The sequence below is a fragment of the Stegostoma tigrinum genome, chromosome 30, assembly GCF_030684315.1.
Source record: "Stegostoma tigrinum isolate sSteTig4 chromosome 30, sSteTig4.hap1, whole genome shotgun sequence".
NCBI classification, from domain to species: domain Eukaryota; kingdom Metazoa; phylum Chordata; class Chondrichthyes; order Orectolobiformes; family Stegostomatidae; genus Stegostoma; species Stegostoma tigrinum.
The window spans coordinates 28,619,350-28,635,485 of NC_081383.1; the positions used below are offsets into that span (position 1 = coordinate 28,619,350).

Sequence of the window (16,136 nt, forward strand, 5' to 3'; positions counted from 1 at the left end):
CCAAGTTAAACTGAGACTCCATGTTTCATTCTTTAGCTGAGTTATAGATCCCTTGGCAGGAGTTGAAGACGAATAGATAATGGATAACAATCCTCCAACCAACACTCCACCAAAAATGAAATGAGTGCCTATTTCTCTCATTTACTGATTTTCCTGATTTGTACCTTTCTTCTCTATTTCAACACAACCTGCCAGCTGGGCAAGCAGCAGTCAAACAACATCTCTACCTTTAATCTCTCCAGTTTCCTTCCATTCACCCAGAAGATATTTGTCTTTCTTCTCTCTCCCTTCAAGCATTTAGTATCTTCAGTAAAGGAAGGAAGAAAATTGGGCATCAGTCCACTGTCTTCATGATACTAAGCTATAACTTTTCAAATTCCAATGCAATATGACAAGATAGCAGCATACACTTCTATCAAGCTTACTGCTCTAACCTGTGTAAAATGTTTCAAATTCTGCTTTCAAACCTCAAAACAATCTATGAAACATGTCCTCAGCATGGACCACAATGAATGCTTTGATAAGATTCTTATTTAAACTGTTTCACAGCCAGCTTTATATCTGATAAAGCAATTGTACTGTACAACAAGGAAGGAATATGTTTATGTGGAGTACAAACGGCTGGACTAATATCTTTCTAATAGTGAGTCTTGTTTTCTGGAATTTTTTTGAAGTGCAGAATGAATGAATGAATGATTTTCTTGTCAAATGTATCTTAAAAGTACAATTTTGAGCTACAAAAAGAATAAAAAGAAATTACTTAAATTTCTGAGTTCTGAGGAAAGGTCACCAGACCCGAAACGTTAACACTGATTTTTCTTCACAGATGCTGCCAGACCTGCTGAGCTCTTCCCGCAACTTCTGTTTTTATTCCCGACTTACAGCACCTGCAGTTTTTTCAGTTTTAACGTAAATAAGAGTTCATCTTCTGTTCAAGTTGGGTCTCAAGCCCAGCCCCAGGGCCTCTGTAAAGTCCCCGGAAGGTGTTCCGGTTCTCAAGGAGTCCTGCTCTGAAAATAGCAATGATGACACCGATACCCCAGGAGAACCTAGCTCTGCTGTCGTCAGACATCATCAGAATCCAGGTTCCAGGCCAGAAGCCTCTGCTCTGGGCACTGCCACCACCAAGAGTGCAGGCTTGCAGGCCTACTACCCCCCCTAGGAATCCCTGCTCTGGGCACTGCCACCACCGAGAGTCCAGGTTCTGGGCACGAACACCAGGAGGCTCGACCCACACCACTGATGCTGTAGCCAGCACCACTCTGGCCTCGAAGATGAAGAAAGAGGAAGAAGAGGACAAAAAAGTACATACATCAAAGGATGCCACTAGACTGGCGTGGATAGGTTCCAATGAGCCTGAATGCTGCTTACTCTGCCAGTGCCGCCATCTTGAACAAGATAAGGAGGGGAGAATGAATTGCAATCATTAATTTCTCTCCTCCAAAATTTAAATACTTCCATATACAGACAAAATCAAGATGTCAGTTCATTGTTTGAATTCCGATGTTGATATTTTCATTCCTCCCTTTTCTGTCCCCTCCTCCCAAGGGCAACAACTCCTTTCATTTCAGGGAAGCCAACTCTGAGGCTTCCAAAAGCTCAAGTGTACTATTGATTATTGGCAGCACAGTCGTCGATGAATAGAGTTTAGGTGGAGACCGCTGACAGACTGGAAGGGAGCTAATTGGTTTAGCGAATATTTTCTTGAGCTGGGTAACTTTGTACAAAACAATAATTTAATGGCAGTTTGACTTGGGTAGTAATCCACTGGGCCCAGGTGATATCCTGGAAGTCCAAGTTTAAATCCTACCATAGCAGAAGGTAGAATGTGAAATATCAGGAATTAAAATTAATGATGAATATAGTTGATTGATGTAAAAGTCTATATGGTTTGCTAATTCCCTATAATTAGGAAATCTACCATCCTTACCTGGTCTGGCCTATACATGACTTTGGACAAAGTGGTTGAGTTTTAACTGCCCTCTAAAATGGCCCAACAAGACATTCAGTTGTACTAAACTTTTTAAAAGTCTCAAAAAAGGAATGAAATCTGATAGACCACCTTATGTTGACTAAGGCACAAGAAACAATAACAACACGTAGCTCCATCAACCCTATGAATTCCTCCTTATCTACACCTGGAGGGTAGTGCCAAACTTGGAAGAGCTAGTCAAGCAACAGCCTGATGTGGCCAGACTCACAGAATTACACCTTACAAACAAAGACCTGGACAACACCATCATTATCCATGAATATGTCCTGTCACACCAGCAGGACAGATCTGGCAGATGTAATGGCACAGTGGAATACAGTCAGGAGGGAGCTGCCCTGGTAAGGGTCATGCCTGATACATAGGAAGATAGAGTGGTTGTTGGAGGTCAGTCATCTCAGCTGCAGGTGTTCCTCAGAGTAGTGTCCTAGGCACAGTCAGCTTCAGCTGCTCCATCAATGACCTTTGCTCTATCATAAGGTCACAAGTGGGAATGTTCATTTGAGCAATCACCATGTTCTGCACCACTTGCATACCCTCAAATACTGAAGCAATCTACATCCAAATGCAGAAGACCAAGACAGTAACCAGATGTGGCAAGTAACATTTACACCACACAGTTCCAGGCAACAAGAGAGAAACTAACAGTCACACCTTGACATTCAATGACATTACCATCACTGAATTTTCCACAATCTATATCATGGGGTTACCATTGGCTAGAAACTGAGCTGAACTAACCATATGAATATTGGGGCTACAAGATCGGATCGAGATCCTTGGAATCTTGCAATGAGTAACTCACTCCCTGACTCCCCAAAGCTTGCCTACCATCTACAAGGCACAAGTCACAAGTTTGATGAAACACTCTTCGCTTGCCTAGATGGGTGCAACTCCAACAAACCTCAAGAAACTTGATACTATCTAGACTAAAGCAATCCATTTGTTTGGCACCAAACTGACAAACATTCATTTGTTCCACCACTGATACTCATGAACAGCAGTGAGTACCATTGTCAAGATGAACCATAGAAATTCACTAAGACTCATTGGGCAGCATCTTCCAAGCCCATGATCACTAACATTGAGAATAACAAGGGCAGCAGAAACTTGGGAACATCACCACTGCAAGATCCCTTTCAAGACACTCAACATCCTTACTTAGAAACATATCACCACTTCTTCAGTGTTCCTGAATTAAATCCTGTTCTCCCTCCCTAACAGCATTTTTGAGTGACCTACATCAAATGGATGGCTGCAGTTCAAGGAGGCAGCTCATCATCACCTTCACAAGGACAATTAGGGATGGATAATAAATGTTGACCCAGACAATGACATCTACATCCTATGAATTAATCAAACAAACTTCCATTCAAAACTCCAGATCCAATGCTCACAGTGTTTAAATGAGCTGAGCTCACTTCAAAATCAGTCAGAGCAGTAGAACCAGAGAAGAGTGAAAAGTAAGTTTACAATATTGCTTGGAAAATAAATTGCAGTGATTGATTTAGATAGTTGCTGAAATGTCCAATATATGTAAGTCCTAATCTAAGCACTGGTAACTTCCATCTATAAAACTGTCACAGCACACTCACTCCAAACACAGGACAGTTCTCCAGTTACCTGAGTCTGTAGAACTCAGATGCAGGATAGCAAACACCAAGATGCAGAAGGCTGAAGGTGTGGAATGGTGTAACATGGTTGAAACTGGAGCACTGGGTGGATGAAATGATAGACCGGTGAGTTTGCTGAGTGAGTTCCATACAGGTGTGGGTGTGTTTTGAGCTGGAATTAAATACCAATCTGGTATTATTTCGAGCTTTATGAGTTCAAATGTCTTATTTTATCTTGATGTTTTAGATAATCATGTCTTCAAATTTCAGTTTCTAACTCAAAAACTAATTTGTTTTCCAGAATCCTTTACATCTGCAGATGAGCATGGAAAGCTCAGTTACCTCTTTGATGGATTTGCTCATCAATGTCCTTAAAACCAACTCCTGGTATGATGTCAGTGTGATTTTGTGCCACAGCTGGGATATCTCCAGGTTCCTCAGTTACCTGAGCAACAACTCGAACTTTGAACTGCGGGCTTTGCTCAACTTAACAGACATGGATGATGCGGGCATCATTCCCTTTTTACACGAGAAATTGAATGACTTAAAGGACTCGTCCACTTCGGTTTTGATGTTCAGCAGTAATGCCAAATGTTCTGAATTCGTCTTCGAAACTGCAGCCGGCCTGGGTTTGACCTCCCCTGAGTTTCACTGGGTTATTGGTCATCCTCTGAACGTTGAGGACCTGCAAACCACAGGCCTACCTCTGGGTCTACTTGCCTACGGTGAAGTGAACAAACCAGTTCTGGGAAATTATGTGAGGGATGCAGTGGAGCTGATAGCTAGAGCTATATCTACTGCGGTGTTCATCCGGCCTGACACAACACTCATCCAAAGCATGGTGAACTGTAATGACAAAAAGAAGGAAGGTGTGCTATCTTCAGGTCAATATCTTTCAAGGTAAAACACTTAATGTAAATATTTTAATTAACTCGCTTTACTTCGTTCTACTGTTTTCCCCAGCCTTCAGCTGTGTTTTGAGTCTTGTGTTCCATAGCTACTAACCATCCTGATATAAAGCACAGTGGTGTCCATCCATGAATGAAGTAAGGCAGTTTGAGCACTGTGCCATGTGGGAACCAGGCATCAAGTAAATGACAACTACATGTTGAATTCAAGATCTCAGGGTCTGATTGCAATCAATTAACATCCTTCCCAAACTCTACAGATGTTTAAATGCCCTTGCTATTTGCAGCTTTCTGCTTTTGTTTTTTTTGTTTCACAATGTTTTCATGTTGTTCACTAGGTTAATTACGGAATTGAAAGGTTTGGCTTATGAGGAGTGGTGGAGTACACCGGGATTGTACTCATTAGAATTTTGAAGAATGAGGGGGGACTTTTACAAAAATAATTGTGAAGAGAATAGAAAAGATAGAAGCAGGGAGGTTGTTTCTATTTGCAGTTGAAACTAGGAGCAGGGAGCATAGCCTCAAAATGAGGGACAACAAATAAGGGACAGCAGATTTAGGACTGAGTTGATAAGGAACTTCTTCACCCAAAGGGTTGTGAATCTGTGGAATTCCCTGCCCTGTGAAGCACTTGAGGCTACCTCACTGAATGTTTTTAAGGCAAAGGTAGATAGATTTTTGAACAGTAAAAGAATTAAGGGCTATGGTGAATGGACGATAACTGGAGTTGAGTCCATGAAACAATCATCCATGATCTTATTGAATGGAGGAGCAGGCTCGGTGGGCCTTATGGCCTACTCCTGCTCCTATTTCTTATGCTTTAATGTATGCTCAGGCAGTGAATGCTGATAGTGAGAAACAATTGGGGAACTGTGTAGATTCTGACAACCTACCTGTAATAATTTGACACAACTCAGTTATTATTAACTGCGGTTGCAACAGCTCCAACTCTCCATGTTACCAGGTGTCCATTGACTGCTCATCTCTGTAACAGTTAGCAGCTAACTTTACCCTATCCCCCTTGAGTCTGCACAGTGAAATGCAAAGTGGCTCAGTTTGCCAAATGCACTCCATTCACCCACCCAACCCCAACCTCGCCCAACTGGAACAGGGGACAGAGCAGAATAATCCAATGCATTATTCTTCCTGACGGGTAAGTGCTGGAAGGATCCAAGACATTGGTTTTCCCACACTCCCACTGGTAGTGGGCATGGAAAATTCAGCAGCTGGGCAGGAGATGGAAGACTGCATTCCACACCTTAAAACCTTCACCTAGACGAACAAGGGCAGTTGGTGCATTGGAATAATATCATCTCCAAGATCCCCTCCTACTCATCCCAGTTTGGACATGCATTGCCTATCCTTCATTGTTGTTGTGTCTATTTCCTGCAATTCCCTAACTGCTGAATAGAAGCAGATTTGCCAAACAGATGATAATGGTTCAATATGGAGTAGGTTACTGTTACCCATTCTAGTATCTAGAGGTAATTCCGCTCTTGCCATTAATATCCATGTCACCAACCCAAAATGTTCCAACTACAGTTGTCGTTCAGTGGTGCGAGATACACTTCCCAGCAGTGAAGGGTTATTAATGGCATAGTTTGAAAAGGAGGATTTTCATTCTTTGCTGTTAATGACAAAATTGTTCTGTATATAACCATGTACAATTCACATTTTCACTAAATTTGCCATGATAAAACAGATGTTATCTCTATTGTGGAGGTTAAAATCGTCAGAAATAAGGGCAGGAGTAGGCCCACAGCTGCTTCACCATTTAATAAGATGTTTAAATAACTGTTTTATTCAGTTTTAATAATAGTAGATGCTTACTTCAACTATTTCTTATACTTGCCGAGGCAATGGCTTAGTGGTATTATTGCTGGATCATTAATCCAGAGATTCAGGTAGTGTTCTGGGGACCTGGGTTTGAATACTGTCATGGCAGCTGGTAGAGTTTGAATTCAATAAGATGTCTGCAATTAAAACTCTAATGATGCCCATGAATCCATCGCAGGTTGTTGGAAAAACCCAACTGGTTCACTAATGTCCTTTAGGGAAAGAAACTGCCACCCTTACACAGTTTGGCTTACATGTGACTCCAGACCCACAGCAATGTGACTGACTCAAAACTGCCCTCTGGGCAATTAGGGATAGGCTATAAATGCATCCTACCCAGCGACGCCGTCATCCTGAGATGAACAAAAAAAAGCTGTCCCCATATCGCTTACATTCGTTTTTTGTCCAAAATTTGTCTTGGCTGTACTTAACACCCAAATATTTCTCTGACTCAGAGATTTAAAGTTTCATTTTATTTGTTTTTTACATGTGATTATTGCTGTCACTGGCAAGGCCATCCAAAATTGTTTCTGCTGAGCAAGTTCAGAAGTCAGTTAATGGGTCATCTACATTGTTGTGGATCTGGAGTCACATGTAAACCAGATTGGATAAGGATGGCAGATTTGCCTTATGGAGGTACACTTGTGAACCACACAGGTTTGGATTGATGGATGTTTTGTGGTCACCATTACTGGGACTAGTTTTATAGCCCAGATCCATTGATTGAATTTTAATTCCGCAAATCCCTGTCATGGGACTTGAACACATGATCCCAGAGCATAATCCGGAGCCTCTGGGTTACAAGCACCATTTAATATGCTCCAAGTAGATCAACTCTCAATCTTTTAAACTGTAGAGAGTGTAAGTCTAGTCAATTCAATCATTCTTCATCGGTCATGCTGTCATTCGTTATCTCTGTGATTTGTTTTTCAACATTATATTTGAAATATAAATTGTTCTACCTGTTCCATGTATTTGTGTGTGCGGATGTGTGGGTGGGCTGGGGATGGAAGAGGTTCCAGTTCTCTGGATTATCCTGAAGACACTAATTTTCACAGGGACTTGAGAGTACACATTGCAGGCTTGCCTGCAGTATTTCACCCAAGTGACCACTCCTCTTCTGTGTATCCTCGATAGTGAATACCAGGGTGATATCTGTCATGAGAGACATCACACCTAAAATGTTGCATTTGAAAAACTTTAAATGATTGACATAACAGAACAGAATAGATTGTGAGAAGTAATTGCATGAATTAGACAGCACAGTGAGGCAGTGCAAGTGGATGGTATTGAAAAATTTTAAGGGAGCTTTTTGACGATTGAGAAACTGAATGAGTCATAAGCAAACAAAGAAATTTGTAATCTTTGGGAGTGATTAAGGCAATGGGGAGCAGTTCTTTCCACGGTTCTGCACTGTCATGTGATCCTAAGGCGATTAAGAGAAATTGCTGGGCGTTGGTTGGTTAAGTAAGTCCAATGATGTGGCATGAACTAAGAAACCAAGGAGAAATCTACCAGAATTTTCTTCGAAATTGACCACAACATTTTATGTCACTTTTCCTGGTCTTTAACCCTTGCCTCCTAATAATTAGCTTCCACTCATTATTGAGGAAAACAATTTATAAAGTCACATATGGGCCTTGGTGGTGTGATGGTTTGTGTCCCTACTTCTGACCTTGTTCCATAGGTGTCATGATACATGTGCACAGACAAGCCTATAAAGTCATATGCTGAAATGTTAGGGTTTAATGGTCTTTACTTTGTGTGTTAACATGAATTATGCTGAGATTACTTAAAACTTGTAATAATTTTTATGTAAATAGTACACTCTGGCACTAGCCCATCTGTGGCAAAACCCCTCATCCATGCTTTTGTTAACCTCCAGATTCACATACTTCAATGCTTTGACAAGGCATACACTGCTGCTCGCCATAAACATACAAAAATCTGCTGCTCGTATCCCAACTTGCAGCAATTCTAGTCACTCATCACCCCTGTTCATGTTGGTGTTGATTGATTCCTGGTCCTACAATACTTCCAATGTAAAATTGTTATCCTTGTATTCAGATCCTATGCAGTTTGGCCCTCCCTATCTCTGTAACCACTTCCAGCTCCACAACTGTTAAAACAAATCTTTACACTTCCAATGCTAGCCCTGTGTGAATCCATAATTTCCTTTGCCCTACTTTTCGATCCATTCTTTTGGTTGCCTAGAGACATAGCCTCTTTGAGTGTCGATGCAGATTTGATGGACAGGATGGCCATCTTCTGCCCCTATGTCTTATGGGCTTAGGTTCTGGAATTCCTCCTTCATTTCTCTTCTTTTCCCTCCCTTAAGATGCTCTTTAAAACCTACTACATTGATTAAAGTTTGGCACTTGTTGTAATATCTCCTTTCATGGCTTGGGATTTTGTATGATGATATAGCTTTGGAATATTGTACTATGTTAAAGGCACAATGTGAACACATGTTTATTTTCCCCTACGTGTATTTTCCTCTAGATTTTTGGCAAACACATCGTTTGATGGGGTAACAGGTTATATTCATGTACAGGAGGCATCACACATCCGCAGTGATCACCGGTACCATATCTGGAACCTGCGGCAGGATCCATTAGGAAAACCCACTTGGGTGAGAGTTGGCAAATGGAACCGCCAGAAAATTGAGATTGAACAAAGTATTTGGCCCAGTAGAATTCATAACGAAATAAATGAGGGCAGCAGCTCACCTCATTCCAAGCTGCGAGTGGTCACCTTGGTAGAGTTGCCTTTTGTTTTTACCAGGGAGGTTGATCGCGACGGTAGTTGTCCCGCAGGCCTCTTGTGTTTGGATCCTCACACCAAAGACCCCGCTGTGCTGACACAGCTGTTTGAAGAGCTGAATAATGAAAATGGATCAGTGCCGACGGACTACAAGAAATGTTGCTATGGTTACTGCATGGATCTCCTGGAGAAGCTGTCAGACGACCTTGGTTTTGACTTTGACCTGTACATTGTTGGAGATGGGAAGTATGGTGCCTGGAAAAATGGTGGATGGACAGGATTGGTGGGTGATCTCCTCAGTGGTGCCGCCCAGATGGCTGTGACATCCTTTAGCATCAATTCAGCACGCAGCAGGGTGATAGATTTCACCAGCCCCTTCTATTCCACCAGTTTAGCCATCCTCGTGAGGACTCGGGACACAGCTGCTCCCATTGGTGCTTTCATGTGGCCGTTGCACTGGTCAATGTGGGTTGGGATTTTTGTGGCTCTCCACCTCACAGCCTTGTTTCTGACACTTTACGAGTGGAAAAGCCCATTTGGAATGACACCCAATGGAAGAAATAGAATAAAAGTGTTCTCGTATTCCTCGGCTCTTAACTTATGTTACGCCATCCTCTTTGGACGAACCGTTTCTAGTAAGACACCCAAATGTTGGACTGGGCGTTTCTTAATGAACCTGTGGGCAATCTTTTGCCTCCTTGTCTTATCCAGTTATACTGCTAATCTTGCAGCTGTCATGGTCGGTGAGAAAACCTTTGAGGAACTTTCTGGGATTCATGACACTAAGGTAAGAAAATGCTTTAACAATGTTTTATTTGAAAGGAACACGGAGACACTTCGAACAATGTAATTCCAAAGATGTTTTAAAGAGAATATCAAATGTAACCCTACACCCTAAAATGATCATGACACTATCCCAGTTCTGATCTTCAGACATCAAGAGGGAGATTTAATTGTTTAAAGTTTTACTTTTAGTCAACTCTGAAAGCTGCCAAGCATCCTGCTGAATGCTGAGATTGTGTGACAGGGAGAGTGTTGACCTCAGTGTCATGGACTAGGGATGAAAAAATGTCTGAGCCCCTACTCCAGAGTCTAATGAGCAGCGATCTATTGGGATGTGTGTGAATGTTAGGTTAAATAAGACTTAGATTCGCTGCAATGACATCTGTGTCAAAAATTCTTGGTCAAACAATTAGGCTGGGTAGCCAACAAAAGTAGGAAACTTGAGATTGTTTGACCTCCCTGACTGCCAGTGAAGACACCTAAAGCACTACTCTTAGCTCAGCTCAGTGCAAAGCAGCAATGGAAAATGGGACCATCCAATGGGTTTTCTGTTCAGACAACATCCACCTGGGCCTTTATTTGTTTATCTCCAGGGCTGTGACAGGAGCTCACAATTTGCACCTTCCCTTGAACTTGTAAGTCAATCCCTACTAATTTTAAAAAGCTTGTTTACTGAAATATCCCAGTCAAAAATAACATAAGCTTTTAATATTAGCGAATGCAGAGTACGAAACTAGCCCTGATTTACAACATGGATTTGAATTTTAGAGTGAATCTCTTTATCATCCCAGATTGTTAGAGCACTGAGACAATTGATTAGGATTGTAGTTTTACAGCAATTACTTTCTTTTTCAAGGTTTGACAAAGAGATTGTCTCATGTGTTTTGTGAAACACTGTAGTCTGCAAATGCTAAACTAAATTCTAAGCCAACGGATAATGAGCTGAAAGCTGAAACTTCCAACCGGGTGTACAAGGTCCTTTATCTTGGGTAAGGTCAACACCATTTCAAACCTGATTTTCAGTGAAGCACTGTTGATTCCTCACTGAACCCTTGAGGTCCTAAACTTAGATATATAGAATCCCTACAGTGTGGAAACAGGCCCTTCATCCACACCAGACCTCAGAGCATGCCACCTAGAACCATCCTCCTATAACCCACCTAATCGACACCTCCCTGAACACTACGGGCAATTTAGCATGGCCGATCCACCTAGCCTGCACATCTTTGGACTGTGGGAGGAAACTGGAGCACCCGGAGGAAACCCACGCAGACACGGGGAGAACGTGCTAACTCCACACAGACAGTCACCCAAGGCTGGAATCGAACCCGGGTCCCTGGTGCTGTGAGACAGCAGTGCCAACCACTGTGGCACTGTACCACCATGCTGCCCATGAAAATTTTGAATTTGACATCCATTCATGCTACAGTGTTGTATTCCCCTCTCTTAGTGGTTAAAAGCACAACTACTACAAGTTATATGCAAATAAAATAAATCAACAACTAAAAGCAAGTTAGGGCAACTTCCTCCCTGCAATGGATAGTCATGTTACCAGTAAAAGGGTTAAAGGAGATTACTGCAAAATGGTTCATAAGATCATTATATATGTTATTGGAGAAAAGAGAGCCTTAAAGGCATTTACGAGAAGCAAGGGATGATTTGGATTGAGCTCAAGGAGTGGTATAGTGGCTCAATGGTTAGCACTGCTGCTTCATAGTGCTAGGAACCCAGGTTCAATCCCATCCTTGGGCCACTGTGCAAATTGCACACGGACGTTCTTTCCATGTCTGCATGGGTCTCCTCTGGTTTCCTCCCACAGTCCAAAGATGTGTAGGTTAAGTGGATTGGATGTGCTATATTGCCCTTAGTGTCCAAGGATGTGCAGAGTAGATGGGCTAGCCATGGTGAAATTACAGGGATTGGGTAGAGGGGTGTGTCTGAGTGGGATGCTCTTCGGAGGGTTGGTGTGGACTTGATGGGCTGAATAGTCTGTTTTCACATAGTGGGGATCATATGATTCAAGTGAAAAAGAGTCAATTATAGTTTCAAATTCACTTCTTCCATTCCAGCTTTCCCGCTCACCTGTTCAGCTTTGACCTTCAGGTATACCTATTCTGTGTGCTGTTCTATTGAGCATCCTAGTTGAAGAGCCAAGGTTCCAATGTAGAACATCATAGTTTACCAGCATGGGAGAGAGGACAAACTGAATCAAAGAGCACAGTGATTAAGTGACATCAAACTAAGAATGTAAAATCCTGAAGATTGTAGCTAGAGGGGAAGACAGCGGGAGCTAAGCATGTAATGAGATGGAATAAATTATAGGAGGAAATTATGCTATTTCTTTCATTTCAACATTGGGAGAGATCAAGGAGGAGGGATGCAGGATGGGATTTTGGCACGTAACATGAACAAGAAAGGTAAGTTCAGGTTAGTGTCAATGTACTAGACAGGGTAGGAAGAGTAATTAGAATTGGAGGAGAATGTAAGCATAAGCAAAGATGAGGTGAGCTGAATGGTCTGCGCTGTGGATTCTAAACATGCAAAAATGTTAGAGGGGAAGGGGGCTGGGGGATTACAGATGAGAAGAATCATTTTCAGCTTGAACTTATATCCCTTCTAGAGCATAAGAAATGGTTTAGAAGATAGTTCCCAGATGCAGATATTGTAAATAGTTTTGAGAATTGTGGAGAATTTTTTGGTGGTGGGGGTGGGGTGGAGCGAGAATTGACCTGAGAGAGGGTATGAGGTTAGCTTGGTAAATGCAAAACATAGCTAGTTCTCTTAACTAGAAATAGTCTGTGCTATACTGCTGAGCTATCCTAGACCACATAAAGCTAAGAAAGATAATGGGCAATCACTAATGGTCAATGTAGCCTGCTGTGATTAGACAACATCTCACTGTATTGAGCAGATTGTTAACTTCTATGCTCTGCATTGAGGATCAATGCTAGTTTAAGTTATCTCTATGTGTCTGTCTGTCTTTAGAGGTATATAAACTCCTGGAGCTGAAGATTTCAGTGTACCAGCACTTGATAAGATTAATGATATCTGTGCAGACTGTCAACATCGAATCACATGGCCCTAGTAGGGTTATTTGCTGAGTGCCAGCTCCCATTTCTGGCCTGCCTCCCTCTCTTGATACAAATTCATTTATCAATGACAAAATGATTTTATCTCCATTTTCTAAGGTAACCAATCTCCTCAATAAGGCATCTCTATCTTGTTCACATCAATCACTTCCTATTCTGTGGAAACCCAAAATTTGAACCCAATTATACATTTAGATGATTATTAATTGAAAACTATTAACATAAAAGTCGTGACAATTCTGTTAAAAAACAAATTAATTTCCATTGACATTGTTTAGGGATTAAACCCAGGGCAGCACGGTTGTGAATAAGTGGTATGGATTTCAAGTTAGAACAATGAGGATGAAGGTTTTAGAATAATTTAAATTATAAAATTAAATTAAATTATTACATTATAAAATTTAAAATTGTTAAAATTTTATAAAATTTTAAAAATTATTATCAAATTATAAAATTAAATAATTTGAACTATTAGGGTAGAACAGTGGCTCAGTGGTTAGCTGCAGCCTCACAGCGCCAGGGACCTGGGTTCCATTACAGCCTTGGGTAACTGTCTGTGTGGAGTTAGCACACTCTTCCCGTGTCTGTGTGGGTTTCCTCAGGTGCTCCGGTTTCCTCCCACAGTCCAAAGATGTACAGGCTTGGCAGATTGGCCATGTTAAATTGCCTGTAGTGTTCAGGGGTGTGTGGGTTATAGGGGGATGGGTCTGGGTGGGTTGCTTCAAGGGGCGGTGTGGATTTGTTGGACCGAAGGACCTGTTTCCACACTGTAGGGAATCTAATCTAATAACAGAGTGGAGGAAAGTTGGGGTCTTTCTGAATCAATGAACTTAGTAAGTAAAGAGGTGCATGGTTGAAAAATTGTTGGGCTTATTTTACACCTACGTGCACTACAGATTACCGGATAGTGGGATATTGCACTCAAACATACTTAAGGTCTACTAAGGTCTCCATATTTTACTCCATATTTATTGTCAAAATTGAACCATTTCCTAATGGATGCCCCATCTTTGCTAATATTGCTGCATATATCTTGCCTGCATGATTCATAGGTTATCTTTAATCTGGAAAAATTACAGCCAAAGGGAGGGAGTTTTAATAAGTGCACTGTTAACTGCAGTACAGGTATTTAAATTGAACTGACCTTTCTCAATAGTAGAACAAAAACAAAGTTGCTGGAAAAGCTCAGCAGGTTTGGCAGCATCTGTGAAGGTTCTCCGCCATTCCACTTTCTCAATAGTGGCAGAGTTAAGTTATATTGGGTGAACGCTTATGCAATGCTGCAGCACTCTGCTGGAGCTGTTGTTAGGTGCGTTTAGTTTTATGTTAATAAAATTAGATGATTGATTTGATTCAGTTTGTACAAGGGGGCATAACTTCAAATTGAGGGGTGATAGATTTAAGACAGATGTCAGAGGCAGGTTCTTTACTCAGAGAATGGTAAGGGCGTGGAACACCCTGCCTGCCAATGTAGTTAACTCAGCCACATTAGGGGCATTTAAACAGTCCTTGGATAAGCAAATGGATAATGATGGGATAGTGTAGGGGGAGGGGCTTAGATTAGTTCACAGGTCGGTGCAACGTCAAGGGCTGAAGGGCCTGTTCTGCGCTGTATTGTTCTACGTTCTACCTTTGCAACCTCACAGCCTACAAAGTATAATGTGTTACTCTGCAATCAGAGTTAGACATTATGCAATCTGATTTACCTCTCTTAATCTGCCACAAGAATGAATTATTCTTGTCACATCTCATTGGTTCCTTAAAGTCCAAGGATATACATTTTTGTATAGGTTTTTCCCAATTTTCCACTATAACTTTAGAGAAGATCTTTGAAAAAGATCAAGGGAACCATGTATAAGTTCCATCCTCAGTTCTTTAACTGTTGATTTTTATCAGCTGCTTTTCAAAACCAGAGAAAATACATAATATGTATTTTATATATAGAAATCACCACTTCTTCCTCTGCTTTGTATTTTAAAACTCTAAAGTGTTACCTATACCTTCTAACTGAAAACAAAAATCAAATACTGGGCTCATATTGCCTGTGTCCTACTTCATGGTCATTTATTTAATTACGTGTTTGGCCTATCCTATGAGATCTGTTCACATACAAACCGTTTCCAGGATTCTTTTGTTTAAAGGAGAGACAGAATATAAACTTGCCATTTTGAAGATATTGTGAAGACTAAGTGATGAGGGGTCAATCTTTTTAATGCCCCTTGGTCTACGAACAAATACCTTCCATTCACTTTAGCACACAGCTTTATCACATTTCAATTAATACTTTAATAAATTCAAGTCAAAGTTAAGGAGCCAATTACAAAGTTCTCATGAGTGAAAGAAAAACATGATATTTATTTGTTACTAGTCCTAAGCAAAATAAATTTTTTTAGTTACTCACCCCAAGTTTGAAAAATACCTTAAAATCCTTTTAAGAGATACAATTGTTTAATTAATGTCTTACATCCTCAGCATCCTTGAGTCCTTCATGAATAGATGTTTCTCTGACTTCCTTCATCAGTCCGTGCTGTTTGTGAGAGGCTGAAAGAAACATGATGGAGGGAAGAGCTAGAGAGAGAGAGAGAGAGCAAGAAATAGAGAGTGAGAGTGAGAGTGAGAGTGAGAGTGAGAGTGAGAGTGAGAGTGAGAGTGAGAGTGAGAACTCTGGGTCTGCTGTTACCAATTTGTTTTTCTTCTCTGACTCACTGCCCAGCCACTTGTGCCTTAAATACAGTATTCCTACATCCGGCTTAATTGTGTTTTTTAACCTGGGGATAATTTCCAAAAAAGGTGTAAATTGATTAAAAGGTACAGATCTGCTATTTGATGACGTTTTAAAAAGTGTTAATTTCAGTTCGATGAATTCTTTTTTATTAATGTTTTCATGAGCTGTCTCAACCTGGTCAGAGGTGCACAGTGCAGCCATCTTGAGTCAGTGTTTTGCCTCTTCTTAACATCAATTTATTATTAAGATAAAATGATAGAAATTGAAAATTGTTCCATTTTTACAACAGTCATAAAAATATAGAAAAATTCTCCCATTCAGAAAATACTTTATTATCACAGAAACCAAGAAGTCCCTAACTTTTAAAAAACCCTTTAAACAGATGACAAAGAAGATCAGTCAGTTTAATTTCATTTTTGGTTGACCTTA

General features: G+C 40.9%; 1 protein-coding gene across 1 annotated transcript in view; it reads left to right on the forward strand.

The window, feature by feature from the left end:
* The window catches only part of grin3bb (glutamate receptor, ionotropic, N-methyl-D-aspartate 3Bb), a 73,790-nt gene that overhangs the window by 19,955 nt on the left and 37,699 nt on the right, over positions 1–16,136 (forward strand). The window contains exons 2-3 of the mRNA XM_048559387.2: positions 3,905–4,503; positions 8,850–9,897. Of these exons, the coding sequence (XP_048415344.1) occupies positions 3,905–4,503; positions 8,850–9,897 (1,647 nt within the window). The remainder of the gene's footprint in view (positions 1–3,904; positions 4,504–8,849; positions 9,898–16,136) is intronic.